Below are 23,606 nucleotides of genomic sequence, written 5' to 3' on the forward strand. Positions count from 1 at the left end.
GTGAAACTTGACGCATACACATATATTATGGAGATATACATGTAGAATTTTTTGTCAAAATTTTTCCACACTTTGAAATATGTTTTGTTGGTAGAGGGAGCATACGCACCCGGAGCCGAATTGAATTTCCACACTTTTCCTACTAAACAGCTAGCTGTTTTGCAATTGGTAAACAGACAATTCTTAAAAAAACTTTATATGTTCGGATGCCGGCAACTTTATTAAGCTGCTGCTGAGATGGAACTACAGGGCTGCTAGCAGATTTGATTGATGTAGGTAAAAAACATGAACTAATTACGTACTGGAAAATAATTGGAAGAATATTTTCGCAAGTGATCGAGTTAGGGTCGGCTCTGCCTGTTGTTTAGCTGGGCTAGTCGTCAGGTCGGAAGAAGTGGGCGTTTTGTTTTTCTTCTGCAGGCGGCGTAATGAGTTTGTTCGACCGAGTGCGTGTGGGTGTCGGTGTCCGTATTTGACTCTGGAACCGGCTTTGGAATCGGTGCTTGAGTTTACAAGTAGTAGTGCGTACTCGTCTAGATCGAAACCTCTGGTCGACGTGAAGAAAACAGATCCATGGAGCACACCCGTCGCCATCGTCCATGCGGCGTGGGCCAAACACCAGCTTCTTCCAGCAGCCACAGCCAGAGTCCAAGGTAGCAACCTACCCCTCTCCCTCCGCCGGCTCTCATTGCACCAATGCACCATCTTGTTTGACTGATTGCTACCTTGTTTTGTAAAAAAGAGGTCCCCAGAATAATGTACTGTAGTAGTTCAAACTTAAACTAGAATCACGGCAAAAGATATGGAGGAAAAAACTGAACTACTAACTACTACTCCCTCCGTTCTTTTTTAATTGACTCGGATTTAGTACAAACTTGTACTAAATCCGAGTCAATTAAAAAGGAACGGAGGGAGTAGTAATCTAGTAAACCTTGTCGCTATTGCTTCCTGGCGCTAGGTACTCCCTTCTTCTTAAATACAATACCACTTTGTTCTTATTTTTTTGAGGTAAAATTTGACTAAGAGCATCTCCAGTTATATCCTCGAAAACGTTTTCTAAAGGGATTGGAGGGACGCCGGACAAACTACATTCTCCAGTCGCAGTTTTCTAATGTTATTTTCGTTCGGCACGTCTTTAAATTGTGTCTGGCGTGATGGGAACGTCCTTGATACATAGGGGCTCATTGTCGCCTCCACGCCCTACTCCGCCCCGCACCCTACTCCGCCCCACGCAAGCCCATCATTGTCGCCTCCAGGGCCGCCCCATTCTTCGTGCGCGCCGGCGGGGATGGGCTGGCAGCGGAACATCACCTTCTCTAGACGCTCGAACGCCACGGAAACCATCGGCGATGGCCACGGCGAGAGCGACAGCATGCGCGACGACTCGTCTGGAGCGATGACATTGGCGGCGGTGTGACGCGGCGGGAACTCTGCCTCCATCTAGGCGACGTCGAGACTGCGGGGCTTGCACCATCACTGCTTGTAGCCGTCGGGGACTTGTCCGCGTCGGAACGTGCTCTCACGGCGCTCTGCCCCATGAGCAGCTTGCCAAGAGGAGCCGGGCCCTCCTCCGCACGCACTGGGCAAGAATGGAGCCATGCCGAGGGGAGCTGCGGCAAAGCTTGGATGGCCTTGCCACAGTGCACGATTTAGAGATGTGCCCACCAAGTGTTTGTGGTAAGTCACATAGAGAAAACTGCAAGTGTTCTTTTGGCATGGGGGCAGCGACTGAAAAACAACGTCCCCACAGCGTCCCCCAAATATGAAAAGTGTCCGACGCTCACGTTTCCCCAATATGAAAAGCGTCCGACGCTCCCCCCAAACGTGCCAGGACATGCTTCGAACGTCGTTTGGAGTCTCCGACTGGAGATGCTCTAATAATTGGGTCAACCAAATATGCGTTGCATGTCCTTTAAGCTATATCATCGGATGCACATTTTAATGAACGGTATATTTTGAATGACATATAACTTATATTTGGTTGAATAAATCATTAGTCAAAATCTGACAGAAAAAAATAAAAGAATAGTTTGACCTTGTATTGATAGACGGATGGGAGCATGAGAAAGCAAGAGGATAGAAACGACTGACTAGAAAATGATAAACAAAATGTACAAATTGAAGTTCAATCTAAAACAATTACTATACAACCGACTAGAAAAAAAAATACTAGAGACAAGCGGGTGCATCCATCCAAAGCTGTTGGAGTGGATGCGACACGCACAGGCACAGCGATGAGACACCGCTGGATTAATAAATAAACAAAGAAGAGAAACTCAGAAGAGTAAGACTCACACACAAAATTCCCCAAACAACACTAGGACTGGACTAGGCTAGGGCCCCCTCTCGCCGCCGGCTGCCCTCGCCCTCTCGCCATGGACAGCGACGGCGACCCCCACCCTCACACTCCTAACCCTGCCGAGGAGAAAGCGAGGAAGAAGTCGATCAAGAGAGCGAGGAAGAGAGAGCTCCAGAAGCTGAAGCTCCAGCAGGGACCCAGCGAGCTACACAAGGAGGATCCCCAAGTTGGCCAAATCTCCCCTCCCGGTGCCCTCCTTCAAACTCTTGCTCTCCGTCTGGCGGCCTTTCTCAAGATAAAGCAGGGCCCCAGTGAGCTGCACAAGGAGGGCCGCCCTGAAACTTCTGGTCCTGGCATCGGGGAGCAAGCGGGGTAGGTCTTCCGGTAGTAAATTAATTAGCTTGCACGTGTGTGCGGGGGTTTTAAAAAGGATGTGATTTGTACCCATGTTAATCTTTCCTCGCATATCGAGTAGAGATTAGAATGCCACATTAGCAAGGAGGCAAGCAAGGATCTCTGGTCATGCTCTGTTCCTTGACCCTGTTTTTCTAGGGAAGATGATTATCTATCTTGCTCTTTCTGAGAAGCTTAAGCACTGGACAAGACAATGCTGGTCGTACAACTGAGCTCCAGATCTTTCAACCTTTGCAGGTCACCCGCACCCGAAGGAGCTCGTGTTCGCCAGAGTGTTCTCTACTCAGGTCGCCCCAGGCGATCTACAACAGATAAGAAACCGTAAGTTTACAGTTCTGTGCGAATGTTATCTGAAAAGCTTGATGTGATTCCAAGCTTTATAAACCTATATCATAACTCTATGAATATTTTTTAGCTAATGCACATGAAAGTTTTGCAACAGTTACATTGGCATGCACGCAGCTCCTCAGAACCATGACATAAAATTTGTTGATTTATTTTGCTTTTTCCTAATCTCCAGGTTTATCTTTCTTTGGTTCCTATTTACAAGTTTTACATTTGCAGATGTAGCATTAAGACACAAAGATTATCTTTTTACCTTTAATACATGAATCAATCAAATAATATAATGGAGAAAATTGACAACATACCAACATGTCACTAGTGCGTTGTGGCACCACAATATGTAGGCAATGTGAATGGGCGTTCTAATTTCTGAATGAACTTCTATTACATGTATGTGATTAGGTATAATACCATACAAAGAGAATAATGATCTAGGTTGTAACTTTTAACACCACCATCACATGAGTGGCCACGATAATCAATAGTTGAGGTCTGTTTGCTTTAGAGATATATATTTACCTATTAAATACTTGCAAACCACCTGGAACTACAATTCGTGTTCGGCAAAGTGCTCTTTATTCAAGCCGCCTCAGACAAGAAAAAAAACCATCACATAATAAGCCACTGTAACTTCCCTTACTTATTTTGGATATTGTTTATGTGCCTTTTTCCATTAGCATCTTAGAATCTATCTTTTTGTCTGTTATTTGCACTACCCCTCTCATAGAAGAAATACTTTCTCCGTCCAAATATGTGCGGCATAAAATTTGAATGAGCACATCCGGTATTAGGTGGTGCTGCCCTGTCTAACGCTCTGCTTTTCTGGTTCTGCCCCTGGCCTGCGTGGTTGAGATTCAATCTCATGGCGCTACATGCAAGATACTAGGCAGTAAATTCGGGGAAGTTGACCACTAGAGAGAGAGAGAGAGAGAGAGAGAGAGAGAGAGAGAGAGAGAGCATGGGAAGGGTGGAGAGGTACTGCTGTAAATGTTTGATTAGGGGTAGTCTCCAGCTGGCTCTCTTTGGTCTGAGCGAAAAAAATTCTGCACACCGAGAGAGGAATTTATATGCAATGCTACTTTATGTTAAAGAAGCTAGTATTTACTTTTCCGTACTTCCATATCCATAGTTACTGACCAACAATGTTCTGATCAGGGTTGAGGATAATGCTGGCAAGGTGAGTGGCAGTGAGGGTCCTACAGTTACAGATCTACCTGAATTCAAGGTGCTAGCACTCAATGAGGGACATCCTAAACCTGAATTGACTGATAGGTATGATATCATTGTTTAGTTATTTGTAATCGGGGCTTGCTTTGTTGAAATGTCAAATGCTGATTAGGGCCTGTTGTATTCTTTCATGTGTTCTTCATATCATGCAAATATGTTTGATTCATCAACTTAATGAAAATTGCTGAAGAAGATTATGTATATCAAATAAACGGTAACTTTAGAATAAACACTGATTGATCTCATATTTGTTTCTCTAGCTCCAAGGAAGGTGACACTGCCAACAGCGAGACTGAGTCAGAAGTTGTTGTGGAGGAGGAGCCCAAAGATGAATCAGATTGTGATTCGTACGTACGATGTTGATTCTGTTAATATGGTTGTTTATTTTGTTGTTGATAATTTGTGACTCGAAAATGCATTTATATAGCAAGAAGGATCAAAGCTGTAAATTTTGACCTGTATACTTGGATCAAATATGCAAAAAAAAAGAACATCATGCCATAAACTGTTGGCATTCTAAGTTTATCCAATCAAGTGCTATTAGCACATAGCCAATTAGATATAAGCCCATCAAGTGCAGAATCTTGATCTAGCTCATAGCACCGGCAGGAAATAAGCCAACATGTGTTACTGTTCATTTGCAGTAATGGTGCTTTGTTTTGTTTTATAGAGAGATGTTCACTAGCTCAATTATATTTAACAAATTTCAGTGTGCATGGCATAACCCTTTGCTTTATATGGCCTTTAGGCTCTGATTTTTTTTGCTTGCTTTTAACCATATAGACATGCTTTCATTTAGGGAGGAGGAGTGGTGTAAATTCAGAGAGTACAAAAAGAGAATGTTGGATAAGGATTTTTCTCCTCAGAGTGCCACTCAAGCTGCTGCTTCTGATAAGAACTCAGCTGTTGAGAATGTCACTGAATATTCTGGAGTTGCCGAGTGGGCTGACCGATCATACTTAACATGGCAGAAGTCTTTGCTAGTTTGTTCAGAGGCTCAGCATACTATGGTGGCACCTTCAAGTGATGAACCACCGTTAAGTTTCCAATCATCTACTCTATGTTTTTTTCTCATCGTGTTATTTTCCTCTCCATTGCTTGACACCATCTGCCATTTCTTTCTCTACTTGTTACTAGTTTGTACAATCACGGTCATGTTTTGTACTCTTCATAGCGTTTCTTCTAATACAATCCAATGTGCATTCAGATGTGTCTTCTAGAAAAAGAAAATTGAAAAAAAGCATTTTGATCTATATTTGTTATTTGGCACAATATCAATAATATTGTATGAGTTTCTGACTCTTCATTTCCTCTACACCATAGTGTTATCCTCACCACTGTTTTTCTAAGATACACATTCTCTAATCAGGCACACATTTTCTAACTAGGCAGTATATCTATGAGGTTATACCAGCCTTAAAACTACATATTGGTGTTCGCAACTTTGCACCACACCAGGGGCGGAGCCAGAAACAACCCAAGTGTGGTGCTAATACAGGCTTAGTGGTGCTAATTACCTAGCATTTCATGTTTGTAACCTTGAAACGGAGGAATAACTTGTTGCAGTGTAGCTGCTCGGTCGGTGCTACAACACCGGTAGCACCAGGTGTAGCTCCGCCACTGCACCACACATATATTTTAGTTGATTTACTCCTCCAATACACAGTGTGGTTCTTAACATGTGTAGACTATTGTTGATAACTTCATCATCATATTCTGTTTTGTATTTGATCTGGAAATGGCAGATTCTAAATTGCTTGTAAATACAGGTCTGAAGTATCTGATGAAGATATTATTCAAAATGGAGAAAAATGGATGAGTGACGAGGTGATGGTGGCTTTCAATGAATACATTGAAAGAACTGATAAACTCAGGGTCTGTATTATATTGTGTATTTTAATTATTTTAATTGCAAGGAAGTATCCTTTTACAGCATTGTAAGCCACTAACAATGTTGTTGTTGTTGTTGCTGTTGCTGTTGTCTTTCTTTAGGAACTTGAGTACTGTTTCGAGAAACTTTGCCATCAATGTTTTAACGTAGAATGTTATTTCAAGATTTTCCACCACTTCAATTTCACTGTGAAGACGAAGCACCCTAGTTCAGATGATTGGAAATCGATAACATACTTTGCTGAGTTGAAGGAGATATTTGGGGAAAAGTATTATTTCTGTTGCCCATTGGAATCAAGTGAAAATGGTATTAACTCTTATCTAAACGAAGGATCTAAGAATAACTGCAACTTTGTAATACAATCTTCTGAGCTCAATTTTTTTCAGGTCGATGTTATGCTTGCAGGAATCAAGGGGTGTATGATCTGATGCATCCAGCTACAGGTGGATTTGAGAGGGGTTTACCGGGTACTGTATTCCCTTATATGTAGGTGGTTATTGTATTCTGTTAGAAGGTAACGCTATGATGCCTTTTCAAGTATCGGTAATTAGCTATAATATTTCTAGCTAAGCAAAAACTATCTCATTGGAGTAAGGAGGATGGATAGGTGTCAAAATCAATCAATAAAAATAAAATGTAAGGTATAGTAAATTAATTTGTAAAAAAAAGACTCGTGAAATACCTTCATCGCACACATCGAAGCTTGGTGTTCTGTGAACTTGCATGCATGTGGCTTTGGCAAGGATGAAATCATTTGTAAGTCATAGATTGAAGTCAAATAAAATCGCTACCTTTTTTATTGAATGTAGCAAGACTCGGGAGAACCACCGAAGGAAACAATTCTTTGATTCTCTCTCTCTTGAGCAGTTTGTAGGCAGTATATTGAACCGCTTGCACATAGATCGGCGTCTGTGTAGTGGTCGTTGATGGGACGTGGGACATGTCTTTACGTATCTGCTAATTTAGGAAGCGCGCTTGAAGGCAGTGGCATGAGTAGATAGAGGAAGAGGAAATAGATAAGAGCCGAATGGGAACGGGTTTTCCCTGTAAATTTTGGAGATCGCTGGACTGGTCACACATCTTAGATCGAATGACTATCACTAATTAGGGTGATGTGGAAGCATTTAGTAGCAACAAATAATATTTAGCTGCTCTTAGTCGGGTTTATCTATATCTATATCAAGAGTAGCGTGTTCATCTTTAAGGCCCCTCGCCCCTCCCATGTTGCTGCAGGAATGGTAAGAGATATCTAAGGGCGCCTTCTGTTTTGAGCAAAAGAAAAGATTACTATCTCAGCATGTAGCTGCCACTTGATTTTTTTTTTTGTAATAAGTAGTCATGGATATTTGTAGGAAGAACAATCTTATCTGTGGCATGAAAATAGTAATGCAGTAGACAAATGAGCATTGTTGCTCTTTATATAGGTGCTCAGAATGGGCCCATGGATAGCGTGTGGGCCAACTAAGCACCGCGTCCTTACATATACCTCACAAAATTTGTTACTCCGTACTAACAAAATATTAACTCAACAATATGGTATAATCTTAACATAGCACTAAAAAAAGTTAAGGATCTTATAAACATGTGATGTTATTCACATTCGCAATGCTGATCACACAGCAAACCACACCTAAATTCTAGGAATCTAACCACCGAGCAAAGGCATCAGGGGGCTTCACGTATGGTCTGCGGGATAAAAGACTTTCCATTTGCCTTTATAGACACACGCTGTAGGCATTACAAAGAAGGAACACCAGAAGATTACATCAGTACTAAAATAACAGAGAATGGGAACAGCACAAAACTGAAGCCTGAAATGCGTCATAGAGATGATTTGCTCGGGGATGCTGGTCCTTAGGGGCACGTGCACAAAGACTTCCCGGCTGTCATCAGCAGTGTCAGGCCGACTCTGGTAAGGTACCAGCCACAGCGGTGCGGTCGGCAGCTCGTTCTGGCGGCGGTAGTGGTCGTTAGGTAGTTCAAGAACCTCGATCTAAGTTTATTATGTTTGGGATGCTTTGTACTTCTTCCGAACTTATATTATAGATCTGGATTCTTCTTGCAAAAAAATCATCTAGTAATATTTCTTAAGTGTATTCTCCTCGGAGAGACCTTAGAACTCCAATTGTTCTCCACTTCAGTTTTATATACTTTTAACATATCAGAAGCTTCTGACTTGTTCTTTTAAGGTGAACATAAGTGTATCTCGTAAAGCCAGCAATGAGTCATACAAAAATTAACTCTTTTCCTTTAGTGGGAGGTGTTAGTCACCACAAATGTCTTAGGGACAGGTATTCGTCATCTTTCCCGTGATATACTTGAGAGCCTCCTCGTTGTGGAGTTGCCTCAAGCCGATACTTGGCGTTTGCCCAAGCGTGTAAGGGTTCGGTGACCACCCCAAGGTTCCTTAGTGGATCGAGGCTTTCCTTCGGTGGAAAGGCTCGAGGAGAATACGGTGGCCCTAGTGGCTCATTGGAGTGCCACGTGCCTCCACACCGCTCCAGACGGAGACGTAGCACCTTAGAGTGTGAACTTCGGGATACATCGTCGTCTCCTCGTGCACCGGTTACTTCTCAACCCGAGCTCCTTAACCTATGCGCTTTACCTTGTTATATCTACCTTGCTTGATGTGCTTTACCTAGCTTGTTATCTCATTGTGCTCATCATGCTAGCATAGGTTGTTGGTGCTCTTAGGCAAACCCCTAGTTGATAGGCCAACCCTCACATGTGCCTTAGTCCTCCCACTGAAAATGTAATGTTCTAGATCTAACAAACCTCTTAATTCTATATTTAAAAGTATGTCCGAGAAGTAAATGAAATAAATAAGATGTAGGATATGCATCACTAACAGCTGGGTTCCTCATTACACAGTTATTTTCACCAAGTAGAAAACTAGTGTTTGAATCTTCACATATAATATCTTGAACGTATAGTTCACCCTTCTTAGAAACAGTATGGACTATCTTTTCATCATGGAAGAATTTAACCCTTCCTTTTGCAATTAAAATATTAAAACCTTCATCATGTAGTTGTTTATAGAAAACAAATGCCTTCTCATGCTTGGTGAAACTAAATTTATGTTTTAGAATTCTATTTTGGATTAGCATGGAAGTGAACAGATACTTGATTTAATATGTGATGTAGAGCCAGAATCTGTAACACAACTAGTTGGAAAAGTACCTATAAACAAAGCTTCAGTAAAATTTAAGCATCTAGATGCATTATACCATCATAACAATGATCATCCCGATGCATGTCTTCAGATTAGTTTTGATTTATTTTCTTCGAATAAGTGATCATCCCAGCCTCTGCATTGATTGAAGAAAGCAGCCTCTGGTTAGTTTTGATTTGTCTGCTGCTTATTTTCATTCTTCTTCCTGTTCTTGCAATCAACTCTAAAGTGTCCATGATCGCCACCATTGGCATCTGAATATTCTCAAGCATTCCTTTCGTTCCTCCTTTGCCTCTCCAAGGTGTATCAGAGTTTTTTGGTACCCTGTCCCTTCCAAGTATTTCCGAGCCTCTTTAAGCTGCAAGTGGTAGCGCATATGGAGGCATCCTCCATAGTGACAAAATGGGACTTCATAACTTTCCTGTGAATTAGGCAAATAGTTTGACACAACCATGACTTATCATTCTTCAGAAAAGGGGGTACCCTAAATTTTTAATTGCTCAGCGATGGCACAAAGTTCATTTAGATGATCATTGACAGACTTATCTTCACTTTGATAAGAGAAACCTCACCAAAAACATGCTCCAGAAGCATATGTAAAGTTGTAGGTGCACTGTGATGGATCTCGTATTCAACAGCATAATGATTGGTCACAGAGACAAGATAAACATGTCTGCTTTCCTATTACTATCTCTACTCCAGTTTTCATTATCATCAAGAAATGTTCTTCTTATGGTCAATACTAGCATCATCATCGTACATTCCTTTCAATTGCCGGCTTATTCCTCTTATATGTGAGAGCTGATATTATATAAAAAGTTGCAGGTTGAAGGCGCAATTGCTGCTGAAGCTGAAGAGGAATTCTGAAGACTCTTCAATTTCCTGCCAGAAGTGTAGGAGGTAGATGGATATCTTGAGAATGTGTTGGGAAGCAAATTGCTAGCCAGGAGAACACAAGCCATTTTTTGTGTAACCAGCTGATCTCGTAGAGATAATTGTAGTATCGTGCACTGGTTATTTGATTCGCCATGCTGGTGAGCCAGACAGAAGAACTGTAGTAATAGCAGGTTACTAGGTTAGGTTAGCCAGGCTGAGTATAAACGTAAGTATCCTCAAAGCATGTTGGATGCCGGCAACTTTAAGCTGCTGCCGAGATGGAATTGAAGGGATGGTAACTGTTTTGATTGAGAGGTCAAAAACATAATTACCTATATCAAAGCTAAAGCCATGTGCTGAAACCACATCAAGCCGGGTACTGTTGTTTATGGGATCCTTTTGTCCACTCCAGCGTTGCCACGATGTTGCTTTGCACTCTTCATCACGCGCGGTAATGGTAGATCAAGTCCTTCTCTCCTTTTTCTCTCCGTGCATATTTCACGATTACATGTTCCTTCCGGTCACCACCTCGTTTAATTACGGTTGATGTACCTTTTCTTCATTGTTCCATGCGTTGTTTGAGCAGCTGTTTGAGGCATGGCGGTACCTTTTCCGCATTGTTCCATGCGTTGTTTGACCTGCTGTTTGAGGCATGGCGGTAGCGTTTCGTGTGACATTGAGTGGATATTTTCCTCTCTTAGGCTCGTGGCCTCTCTCGAAAGACCCCGTGGCGGCATCACCTCTCCTCTCGATCTCTCCCATGCACCGCTTCTTGATGAGCTCCAAATGACGCCGTTCCTCTCGAGCCAATTTTTGGCCTTCTTTAAACATTGTGCAATGCAAGATTTTGGTCCCCATTTTTAGTCCAGTGAATGCGAAAAAATGGAATATTAGCAACCAATCAGACATGTTGTCATATTACTTCTTTCGTCGTCATTGCAAAGAGAATCACATGTTTTTTTTTACTCCCATCTTCTCGGAAAGGATGTGTCAGATTACAACTCTTAATCTGAATGTCAATCAGCACAAGTTCAATCAAGTTTATATAGCAAGAAATCTATTTTTTTTATATTATGTCTATTTGGTGTCGTAGATGTTGATTGTCAAACATTAGGGACTTTAAAAAAACTTTATATGTTTGGATGCCAGCAACTTCATTAAGTTGCTGCTAGTCGTAGGACGGAAGGAGTGCGCCTTTTGTTTTTCTTCTGCAGGCGGCGTAAGAGCATCTTCAGCCGCGTCCTCCAAATAGCGTCGGATCGAGTGTTTGGTGGACGTGTTTCCTTCGTGTCACGTTTGGGAGATGTCGCTCCCAGTCGCGCCTCCAAACAAAATTTCAGATATTTAAAACTTAAACGACATTCAAAATTGCTATATATTACGTAGATTCAAATGAAATTCGATGAAATTTAAACTACCCTAATCTAGTAGTACTTGCGGCGGCCAGCGGCGGCGTAGTACTGGTGAAAGTTGTACATGTCGTCGGTGATGAACTCCTGCTTGTCGCGCTCGTCGGGCTCATCGACGGGCTTCTCCTTCACTGCGCCACTTGGTCTACCCTCGTCGTTGTCGGTGAGGTCGACGAGCGGCTTCCCGGTGTTACAAATGGACATGGGGATCGCCACGTCGAGGTCGCCCCTCCAGGCGCCCTTGTCGTTCAGCGACGCCGCGAACGCCGCGTGCGGCCCTGGGCTGTCCCCGCGGTCGTCTCTATTCGCGATGAGAGGCTGCTGCCGCAGCAACGCCGCCTTCTCGGCTGCCTCGTCGTCCTACTCCTCCTTCACCTCCGGCTTCGGGATGAGGAGGGCGTCGCCGACGCGCATTTGCTGCTGCCGGCTAACGCTATTGCCGCCGCGCCTCGGATTGACGGGCGGCGTCGCGAACTCCGGCTCCTCCTTCACCTCGCGCTTGGGCACGGTGTAGGGTGCGACACGGTGCGGCGAGGAAGGCGCCGATCGCGCCGGCCCTGACGAGCTAGAGTTGGAGGAGGACGAGTATGTCCACCTCGGCTGCCAGCGCGCTGCGGGAGATGGTGGCGGCGACGACGGCATCTCCAACATCGGCGCGCCGTTCTGGATGCCGTCGACGACGAGCTCCGGGTGCGCCCCGGAACGCCCCAGAAGAGGAGGCGCCCCTCCTTGTTCCAGCTGTTCCGCCGGCCGATGAGGCCGGTGGTGCTGTTCATCTCGACATCGTGCTGCGCCTGGAAGTAGGCGACCCACCAGGCGTCATTGTCGGTGGCCGCCAGGTTGGATCGTCCGCTCCTCGGTGGTGAGGCGAGACCGCCGGGCCTTGATCGCGTCCCTCCAGCGCTCCGTGCTCGGCGACGATGGGACGCCTACACCGTTGACGGCCATCCTCCACCCGCCGCTGCTTGGCAGGCGCATGTCCGGCGGGACGGGATATCCCGTGCGGTACAACGCCCATGCCTCCGCCACTGTGAGGCTGCCGCAGCCGAAGCCGTTCGCCGCGGCGATCTTGCGGGACGACGACATTGGCGAGGGAGGAGGAGATTTGAGAGCGGCGAGAGGTTGGAGTTGCGAGAGATTGGGATGGGGACGGAAGAAGGGGCACTCTTATTATGCAGCGGCGCCAGGCGAAGCTGCAGCGGAGCGTTGGACGCGATAAACGCCGGCGCGGATGGCCACATGACCATGCACGACGAGACGCGTCCCTGCATCGCCTGGGAAAGCTGGGACGCTATTAACGTCGCTTGACCAAAGATAGGCGATGGGGTTTTATACGTCCGAATCGCTGACGCGTCGGACCCGCATCTCCTCGCCTCGCATTTCGTTGTGTCCGGCATGTCCGAAGCGTCCTCTATGTAGCATGGACGGGCTAAAGACGTCGTACACACCGTATTGGACCACGTCGAATGGAAAGAGTCTTTAGATCGTGCGGCTAGAAACGAAGATTTTTTATCCGACGCGCCTCCGATCCGGGGACGCGGCGGGAGATGCTCTAGTGAGTTTGTTTCGATCGAGCGCGTGTGGGTGTCGGTGTCCGTATTGGACTCTGAAACCGGTGTTTGAGTTTACAAGTAGTAGTAGTGCCTTACTCCATATGTATCGTGCGGCGCCGGCCGGTTCGTATAAATCGAAAACAGATCCATGGAGCACACCCGTCGCCGTCGTCGACGCGCCGTGGGCCAAACACCAACTTCTTCCAGCAGCCACAGCCAGAGTCCAAGGTAGCAACCAAATCCTCTCCCTCCGCCGGCTCTCATTGCATCATCTTGTTTGACTGAAATAGTGCTCGCCCATGGTTTTTTCCTATGCCGTGGTAGCAACCAACCCCTCTCACTCCCTCCTCCATGGTTTCTTGTTTTCTAAAAAAGAGGTTTCAAAAAATAATGCAATATAGTAAATATTAGTTCCTACGGTTTTGTCGTTTTTGTCATGATTTTATTTCAAACTTCAACTACAGTCACGATAAAAATTATGGAAGCGAAAAACTACACTACCAACTACTAGTAGTCTTGTAAACCTAGTCGCTGCTGCTTTCTACGGAAATTCAATTCGGCTCCCGGGTGTATATGCTCCCTCTATCAAAAAATTATATTTTGAAATGTTGAAAATTTTTGATAAAAAATTCTACATGTATATCTCCACAATATACGTACGTTCGTCAAGTTTCGCGAGGAACCAATATGTTTTGTGGTCTGTGTAAAAAAGAGAAAATTTATCTCCTGAAAAGCCTTATTTTCAGCATTGAATTTTGACTTTTTTACACACGTCACACGACAAGTCGGATTTTTATGAAACAACTTTGTGAGCGTGTAGCACGTGAAGATGTACGTTCGAATTTTTCGTTTCAATTTTTTGAAATTACAAAATGTATATAACATGCATTTCAAAATAAAGGGAGCATATGCTCCCATGTGCCAAAACACCATTCCCCTGCTTTCTACCACTATTGATGCCAAATCCCTAATCCTATTTGGGTATGAGAAAGCAAGTGAATAGAAAAGAATGGGCACTACAGGAATCGGGGCAGATGCCGACGGCCTACGACCCTCGGCGTAGCACCCTCGGCATACGCTACGCCGACGGGGGCCTCTGTGTAGCCCCTCGGGGAAGGTCAGCCTCGGCAGAGCACACGCAACCCTCGGCGTAGACGTCGCCGTCGGCGTAGCCATAGAGGGCCGACGGCTGGCCCCACCCGTCGGCGTAGCGACCCTCGGTGTAGCACGGTAACTGGCGCCATCCGGCTAACGTCCGTTTGCGCTACGCCGAGCGCCACCCCGTCGGCGTAGAATGCCACGTGGCGTGCCCTGGCTGCCCGGAAGACTTCTACGTCGCGCCTACGCCGAGCGCCACCCCGTCGGCGTAGCATGCCACGTGGCGTGCCATGGATGTCCGGAAGACTCCTACGCCGAGCGCCACCCGTCGGCGTATCGAGCCATGTGGCGCATCCTGGCTCGCCCTGGCTGTCTACGCACGCCCTACGCCGAGAGCCACCCCGTCGGTGTAGCCCTGACCATTTGGTCTAGGCAGGGTCTACGCCGAGGGCCACCCCGTCGGCGTTGTGTCGACATTTTGGCAGTTTTAATGCTGATCCAATTGTTTCCAGGTTTAACAGAATATAAAGAGCTAAAGTTTCTACTGAAATTTTCGTCCAATTTTTTTTAACCTTATCCTCCCACCAAATCACATAATTCTAGTTTGCCTCCGATTGAGTGCGAGGCAGGGGAGGTACATCACGAGAGAGAAGGACGACCCGGCGCCTTCCTTCTTCCCCCGAGAACGACCGCCCTTCCGGTTTCGTATGTGTGCCTCAGCTCCATCTGGATTGAGTCGAGGGGAATGGATGTGCCATCGCCGACGTGGATTATAATCAGTGATAGGCTAGTGCAGATGAATCAATTCCGTCTAGCGCTGGGAGTACCATGGCCAACCTAAGCCCATCCTTCGCTGCACTTGTCGGGCACTAGACAGCTACCTGCCAGACTGGGAATTGGTTGACCCCGCTGGGAGCATCGACAATGTTGGGACCAATTTTCCGGATGATCGCAGATGTCTCCATCGATTACCAACGTGTCTTTTTAACAAAGGAGGGGTCAAGAGACCCCCCGGTGGCAAATTCATTCATACACACGTCGCATGTGCAAAATTACAAGGAGGCCCGAAGCAACACTTGCCGCGAAGAACCTAGCTAATATCTGAAGATAAGACCTCCATATTTACGTAAAACACCCTAGAACATAAGATGAAAAAGCAATCAGGTCCCTGGGTGCCTCCACCCCCGGCCGTCAGTGTTCTCAAGGCGTCACTGTCGAGGAACAAGGGCAAGATGCTCGAGTGCCCCTTTTCGATGAAGATCCTCCGCCGCTGGTCACCATCAAGCCATCGGGGACGTACCACTTGGTGACGAAGAAGCGCCGAGCTCTAGCAGCGAAAGTGGAGAAGAGTCTCCACAACGGAGGTTGAAGAATGGCTGCCATGCCGGCCGAAGGTAGCAAAGGCGTGTATGCCTCTAGCTTGGATGAGCTGTCGACGGCTCGACGTAGTACCACCACAGCAAAGGCCGGTGCCTGCTGGAGAAGATCACAGCTCCACCGCCTCCTCTCCCCTCACCACCATGGCAGGACGGAGAAGAAAACGAGGTGGAGTTCCGAGATGGGTATTTGATGTGATGGGCCAGGCTTGGACCGAAATTTCAGGGCCGACAGTTGGGCTAGGCCTGTGCCTAGATTTTTTGCGTCGGGCTTTGTTAGGCCCGACCCGAAGCCCGGCCCGGCACAAACAATGGCCAGGTATAGTGCTAGGTGCTACGATGTGGTGCCTGCTGCAGCACTTAATAAAAATTCAGAAGCGACACGCACATGCACAGCGATGAGAAACCCCAAATAGCGAGGCTCACACATACCACCCGTGTCACACAAGGGGTGTATGCCTCTCTTATTTTGGCGGTGTGGCATTTGCAACGGATGGCTTCGAAAGGGGTGTAGTATAGACAATTGTTTAATCGGTGTTGTGGTTTGATGTTCGTAGGTAAGAACATAAAATTTGCAAGTAACAAAGTAGAGGCGTCTATCTTTGCGTTGCAAGGGGGCTTGTAACATGTTATGGTCATGCTGTAAGAGCATCTCTAACAAACCCCCATCCAGCCTCCGTCCGCATAATAACTGACATTTTGGGGTTTTAGAGAGAAAAACGGGCAGGTTCAGACGCATCGAGCCCCCATATGGAATTTTTTTTCCCAGTCTATCCAGTTTTGTGTCGCGGGAACTCCAATTATCCAGTTTGGCGAGGCCTCCCGAGAGCGAACCCCTTCGCAACTCCCGTGTTGGCATCAAGGAAATTTCAGCCCGTAGAAGCGCCGGAGTCTACCAAAATTCGCCGGAATCCAGAGTGGGAGCCCAGCGGGAGCGGTCGGCGAGGCTGCAGGGAGCGGCGGGCTTGGGGCTGCTTGGCGTGGAGCGTGAGAACGGGCGGCGCGCGGGAACGGGTGGCGCATGGGGGACGGGCGCGGCCGACGGCTAGCATGCGCGTAGGAGGGCCTGCGGCGGGTGGGGGCTGGCGTGGGAGGGGCCGGCCTACGGCCGACGGGGCAGCACCAGGATGAGGTGGTTGCGAAAGAAAGGAGGGGAAAAAGGCTAACTGTAGGGTCAGAACGGAATATGCTGTTTCGGGGATTCTTTTTCGGTGTCTCGGCTGCTGCAAGCCGTTTTTCTAGCTCAAAATGCGTTCGAGATGGTCTGGATACGTCTATTTAGAGTTTGCGGTTTGGGGTCTGCTAGAGATGCTCAACCACACTAGGACTAGGCTAGGCCGCTAGTATGACATCCTCTCGCCGCCGGCTGCCCTCGCCCTCTTGCCATGGACAGCGACGGCGACCCCCATCCTCACACTCCTGCTCCTACTAACCCTCCCGGGGAGAAAGCGAGGTGAGCGAGCAAGAACTCGATCAAGAGAGCGAGGAAGAGAGAGCTTCACACCCAGTGAGCTACACAAGGAGGATCCCCAAGTTCGCCGAATCTCCTCCCCTCCCGGTGCCATCCGTGGCCACCTTCAAACTCTTGCTCTCTGTCTGACGTCCTTTCTCAAGCTAAAGCAGGGACCCAGTGAGCTGCACAAGGAGGACCGCCCTGAAACTTCTGGTCCTGGCATTGGGGAGCAAACGGGGTAGGTCTTCCGGTAGTAAATTAATTAGCTTGCATGTTAATCTTTCCTCGCATATCGAGTAGAGATTAGAATGCCACATTACCAAGGATCTCTGGTCATGCTCTGTTCCTTAACCCTGTCTTTCTAGGGAAGATGATTATCAATCTGGCTCCTTCTGAGAAGCTTCAGTATAAGCACTGGACAAGACAATGCTGGTCGTACAACTGAGCTAATTAATTAGCTTGCACGTGTGCGCGGGGTTTTTAAAAAAGGATTTGATTTGTACCCATGTTATTCTTTCCTCGCATATCGAGTAGAGACTAGAATGCCACATTAGCAAGACAATACTGTTAGTGCAACCTAACTCCATACAGATCTTCCAACCTTTGCAGGTCATTCGAACCCGAACCACCTCGTCTTCGCCACAGTTTTCTCTACTCACAACGCCCCAGGCGATCCAAGCGATCTACAAGGTTTCCCCCTTTCAATTACAGTTACCGCAATTGTGCCTAATTACCATCACCACTTCGCAACCTATTAGTTATTTTTTTTTTTTTATTATTCACACTAGCCTTCAGTCCTTCTTCTACAAGATATAGAATGCCCTGCTTATTATTGCAGTACCACCCCATCATAATAATCAGTGACTAATCAGCATATTACCTTGCTTGTTCTGGCCAGCATTGAGGAGCATGTCAGAGACGTGAGCAGGAGGGAATTTGAAGCATTGACACTTGATCACTCACCTCCTACACCTGACTTAACTCACAGGCATGGCCATTATATGTTGCTTCTTCTCTTCTCTTTTTCTTTCATGGCTGTTGGTTCTTCTCTTTAAATGATGACAGCCTTGTTGTATGTAACCCCCACGGATGTTTAAGGTCCCTTACTCCCTTTGATCACATGATTATAAAATCACCTACAAATTTCATGTAAGATAAAATGAGCAATACCACAGGTTATAATCATCTTTCTACCGAAAATTCCAACACTTCCAGGGTTTATAAACCTATCTCGGAACTATTTGAGTATATTTTACCGAAAATTCCAACTAGTTACAAATTATAAATTTGCAGATGCAGCATTGTGACACAAAGAAATAAATTTTACATGTGATGCATGTATGATGAATCAAATATTTTCTAGATCAACTGCTTTTCTCGTTCTGCCCCTGGCCCGTGTGGTGGTATTTAATCCCTAGACGCTGCATGCGACATACTAGGAAGGAGAGAGAAGAGAGCACGGGTAGTGTGGGAGAGGTACTGTTGTGAATGTTTGATTAGATTTTCTCTGCGCAATCTATACTGAGATGGAGGGAGAAGTTGTATATGCAATGCTACTTGCTTGTTAGAAGCTAGTAATTATTTCCCATACTTCCACTGACCAACAATGTTCCGATCAGGGTTGAGGAGAATGCTGGCATGGCGAGTGGCAGTGAGGGTCCTACATGGGATCTACCTGAACTCAAGGCACTAGCGCTAAATGAGCCATCCAGGGAATGTGACACTGCCAGCAGCGAGACTGAGTCAGAAGTTGTTGTGGAGGAGGAGCCTGAAGATGAATCAGATTTTGACTTGTAAGTATGATTTTGCTGCTGTTAATATGGTGGTGTATTTTTTGTTTATAATTTGTAACTCTAAAATGCATTAATAGCAAGAAGCATCAGAGCTGTAAATTTTGACCTGTATCACATGTGCCAAAAAAAAAGCAGAACATGCCATTGAACTGTTGACATTCTAGTTTATTGTTCAAGTGCTATTACCACATAGCCAATTTGATATAAGCCGATCAAGCACGGAATATTGATCTAGCTCATAACAGCAGCAGGAAATAAGCCAAACATGTGTTACTGTTCATTTGCAGTAAGTGTGCTTTGTTTTGCTATAAGCCCACCAAGCACAGAATATCGATCTACCTCATTGCTATTTAACAAAGTTTCAGTGTGCATAGCATAAACCTTTGCTTTATATTGCCTTTAGGCTCTGATTTGTTGCCTGCTTTTAACCATATAGACATGTTTTCCTATAGGGAGGAGGAGTTGCGTTTACTCGAAGAGTACAAAGAGAGAATGTTTAATAAGGATTTTACTGCTCAGAGTGCCACTTTAGCTGCTTCTTGTGATGAAAACTCAGCTATTGAGCATGTCACTGAACATTCTGAAGATGCTGAATGGGCTAGACGACTATACTTACTGCAGGATGAGTCTATAAAAGCTTGTTTAGATGCTCGGCGTACTACGGTGAAATCTTCAAGAGATGAACCTAGGTAAAGTTGCTAATCATCTGCTCTGTTTCTTCTCATTGTATTACAATCCTCTCCCCATTGCTTGGCACTATCTGCCATTTCTTTCTCTACGCATTACCATTTTGTACGATCCCGGTCAGGATTTATACACTTCATAGCGTTTCTTCTAATACAATCCAATATGCATTTAGATGCGTGTTCGAGAAAAAAGGAAGTTAAGAAAAGCATTTGTCATCTAAATTTTTTTATTTCGCATAATATCAATAATATCCATGTATGAGTTTCAGCTCCTCATTTCCTCCACACCATTATTTTCTAAGATATATAAAGGGAGGGTGCACCATACCAAACTTTTTCTAACTAAGCAGTATCCACGACATTATATCAGCCTTAAAACTAAATATTGGTATTTGCAACTTTGCACCAAACATAATTTTTAGCTGCTTTACTCCTCCAATACACCGTGTGGTTCTTATAATGTGTAGACTATTGTTGAAAACTTCATCATCATATTCTGTTTTTGTATTTGATCAGGAAATGGAAAATTCTGAATTGCTTGTATATACAGGTCTGAAGTATCTGACAAAGATATTATTGAAAATGGAGAAAAATGGATGACTGAAGAGGTGATGGTGGCTTTCAAAGAATACATTAAAAGAACTGATAAACTCAGGGTCTGTATTGTATTTTGTATTTAAATTATTTTAATTGCAAGGAAGTATCCTTGTACAGCCATGTAAGTCACTAACAATGTTGTTGTTGTCTTTGTTTAGGAACTAATGTACTGTTTCGAGAAACTTTGCCATCAATGTTTTAACGTAGAATGTTATTTCAAGATTTTCCACCACTTCAATTTCACTGTGAAGACGAAGCTTCCTAGTTCAGATGATTGGGAATCGAGAACATACTTTGCTGAGTTGAAGGAGATGTTTGGGGAAAAGTATTATTTCTGTTGCCCATTGGAATCAAGTGAAAATGGTATTAACTCTTATCTCAAGGAAGGATCTAAGAATAACTGCAACTGTGTAATACAATCTTCTGAGTTCAATTTTTTTCAGGTCAATGTTATGCTTGCAGCAACCAAGGGGTGGATAATTTGAGGCATCCAGCTACAGGTGGATTTGAGAGGGGTTTGCCGGATACTGTATTCCCTTATATGTAGGTGGTTACTGTATTCTGCTAGAAGGTAACTCTATGATGCCTTTTCAAGTGTCGGTAATTAGCTATAATATTTCTAGCTAAGCAAAAATTATCTCATTCGAGTAAGGAGGAGGGATAGGTGTCAAAATCAATCAATAAATATAAAACATAAGGTATAGTGAATTAATCCGTTGAAAAATCGTCAAATACCTTCATCGCACACATCAAAGCTTGGTGTTCTGTGAACTTGCACGCACGTGGATTTTGCAAGGTTGAAATCATTTGCAAGTCTAGGATTGAAGTCGAATAAAATTTCTGCCTTTTTATTGAATGTAGCAAGACTCGGGAGAACCACCAAAGGCAACAATTCTTTGATTCTCTCTCTCATGAGCAGTTTGTAGGCAGCCTATTGAACGCTTTTACATAGATCGGCACCTTTGTAGTGATCGTTGATGGGATGTGGGACACGTCTTTACGTATCTGCAAATCTAGGAAGTGTGCTTGAACACAAGTAGATGATCTACATGACCTGAACAATGGGTATCAATCTTTGCGTCGTAAGGCTGAAATCACTTAAGTCAGAAAAAAAGGAGTTTTTAAATTGTTTTACTGCATGCGACGAAAATAATACCAACCTTCATACAACTGGTGAGGTGGAATTTCCCGAGGTATTCTCCCAATCAGTCTGTAGGGAACACGAGACATGTCTGGAGCTCCTTCGTGCCATCAGTGTTAGGGTCCAAGCCAGCGACGTGAGAAGGTTAGTAAAGTAGGAAGAATGAAGAAAAGAACCGGTACCGATTGTCTCCTTCATCAATTGCTGGACATAGAGAGAATAATAGGAAGAATTGAGATCCTCGTCGGTTGCTTGATAGAGTGAAGGAGAGAGTATAAACCCTTTAGGAGGGGAAGGGGCTGCAGTGTGCCGATGCCCCACACTGTATAGCTACACAACAAAGTTCATGTTCCTAGATTTTGGTTAGAAACCCGAGGAGCAGACCTAACAACTTTCAGCTCCCAAATACCAATATGAGAGAGCGTGGAGTCGTAGCAGAAAACGAACTATATTATGGAGAAGCAACCTTTCTATGATCCTCCTGACTCAAAACAAACTAGCCCAGAGGAGTTTCTAAGGTGACTCGCAATTGCCCTGAATTATCCTGGCACCTTCCTGTTCTTTCCCCTTTCTCTTCCCAATGCTTCATACAACCTCAGAAACTGGCCATCAGAAACCACACGAATTGTCAATTCTTGGAAGCTGTGAGCCCAGCGACGCCCACTACCATAGCAAATTTGAGGCAACCCGCGACAACCTTGGACACAATTTGCGCTGCTTCTCCTGTTGAGGTTATGTGCGTCCCAAAGCCTAGTCTTAGTTGGTCCAGCTCCACTCCCTTGTATTGTTCTCACGGTATGGACTCTTGTATGTTTTTCCCGTTGTGATGTGCGTCAACGCGTGCTGGTGAATCATAGCAAATGAACTGTTCTATAGCTTTAGCCTTCGCCATGGTATGTGTATCGAAGTAGTAGTTTTTGTTTTTTTTTCCTCCTAGTCAAGGATGATTGTAAAGTCCTGGAAACATACAGAAATTGATCTTCATATTTAAGAGGAATGAGACATAGATATATGTGAAGTACCATAACAAAAAGGGTAGCATAGTCTATTTGGTCCCAGAAACCGTCTTGGGAGCCAACTAAATGGTTCTTTCGGAGCAAATTGGGATCAACTAGCTATATTTAATGACTCTTACATGGGTTTGCATATATAAAGAGGTATGTAGATTTCTTTAGCTACGATGTGCAGTTTTAACTCCCTTTTTGCCTTTTCCAGTCGCTGAAGATGTGCTGCTCTCAAGATTGATGCTACATCTTCTATCTGCATATATGCAGGTAGTAGCTATACTGAACTTGAGCCGTCTGTAAGACTGGAGTCAGCTGGGAGTCAAGCTTCTTCACTGTGGAACTTGTTCTAAGTGTGCTGCTGTCGTTCTCTTAGATAATCATTTTAGTGGATCTTAGACATTTAATATGCTATTGAGTTTGATGCAACTAGCGATTCTCACGGAGGCCACCTGGGCTCACAGTGATAAACATTTTTTGAGCACACTGTGAGCTTAACGCCTGTACTTATGTCCCATACTTTGTTTTTTTTTTAGCTGGAACACCCTGCGTTCCATTAACTTGCGGTCGGGACAATTCGTCGGCTACTGCACGAGATACATGGGAAGAGTCATCAATCATGACGAATGGTCGATTAGGTGCTTAGCAGCACCTATACTTGCCAGCACATGCGACTAGCTTATATTACATAAACGAGTACATAGCTCTAATCGGTACTCGATAAATCCCAACTGAATTAAACACTTTTTTTTTTGAACTTCGACTTCCTCGATTTTTTTCCAAAGCTGAAACAAGTTCTAGATGAACAAGCTCATCCAGAAAAACAGGTCATACATAGAAGCTGCTCAAAGGAGCATCAAGGCTTAGAGAGTGGCGTGCACATCAATGTGCTACCTTATTTGCTTCTCTGTGAACAAAAACTAAACTAAAACCTTGGAAATAATTAGTAATCCTCTTCATTTCAGTGAGAATGTGAACACCCGCAAATCTCAGGATAGATTTTGAGTTCCACGTCATCACTATAGCATGACAATCTGTCTCCACACAGACCTGTCAGCTTTCAACTCGTTTGCCTTCTGAATAGCATCTCGACAAGCAAGTAGCTCTGCCAAGAACGGGTCAGTGCCATCATACTTTCTGCACTCTACGTACATGAACGAGCCACTCGAGTCTCTGGCTACGAAACCTGCTCCAGCTATTCATGACACTTGATCAATTGCTCCATCAGTGTACAACTTGATCCACCCTTGATCTGGTGTTTTCCAAACCTGC

General features: G+C 44.9%; 1 protein-coding gene across 4 annotated transcripts; it reads left to right on the forward strand.

Moving 5' to 3' along the window:
* Positions 1–2,303: 2,303 nt before the first annotated feature.
* LOC124703079 lies at positions 2,304–22,820 on the forward strand. Of its 4 annotated transcripts, none has more exons than XM_047235287.1 (9): positions 2,304–2,671; positions 17,723–17,803; positions 18,012–18,101; positions 18,733–18,906; positions 19,359–19,595; positions 20,143–20,248; positions 20,348–20,552; positions 20,633–20,760; positions 22,546–22,820. In XM_047235287.1, exons 1-8 carry the CDS (start codon positions 2,376–2,378, stop codon positions 20,734–20,736), a joined length of 1,293 nt encoding a protein of 430 aa, XP_047091243.1. In that variant the 5' UTR covers positions 2,304–2,375; the 3' UTR covers positions 20,737–20,760; positions 22,546–22,820. The 4 variants fall into 4 exon arrangements, with proteins under 4 accessions (XP_047091243.1, XP_047091244.1, XP_047091246.1 ...); XM_047235288.1 differs by having other exon boundaries at positions 22,605–22,820; XM_047235290.1 differs by lacking the exons at positions 17,723–17,803; positions 18,012–18,101; positions 18,733–18,906; ... (3 more) ...; positions 20,633–20,760; positions 22,546–22,820 and adding exons at positions 2,951–3,034; positions 4,214–4,330; positions 4,546–4,632; ... (3 more) ...; positions 6,563–6,643; positions 10,174–10,563.
* The last annotated feature ends 786 nt before the right edge of the window (positions 22,821–23,606 follow it).

The sequence above is a fragment of the Lolium rigidum genome, chromosome 3 (assembly GCF_022539505.1).
Source record: "Lolium rigidum isolate FL_2022 chromosome 3, APGP_CSIRO_Lrig_0.1, whole genome shotgun sequence".
Classification (NCBI taxonomy): Eukaryota; Viridiplantae; Streptophyta; class Magnoliopsida; order Poales; family Poaceae; genus Lolium; species Lolium rigidum.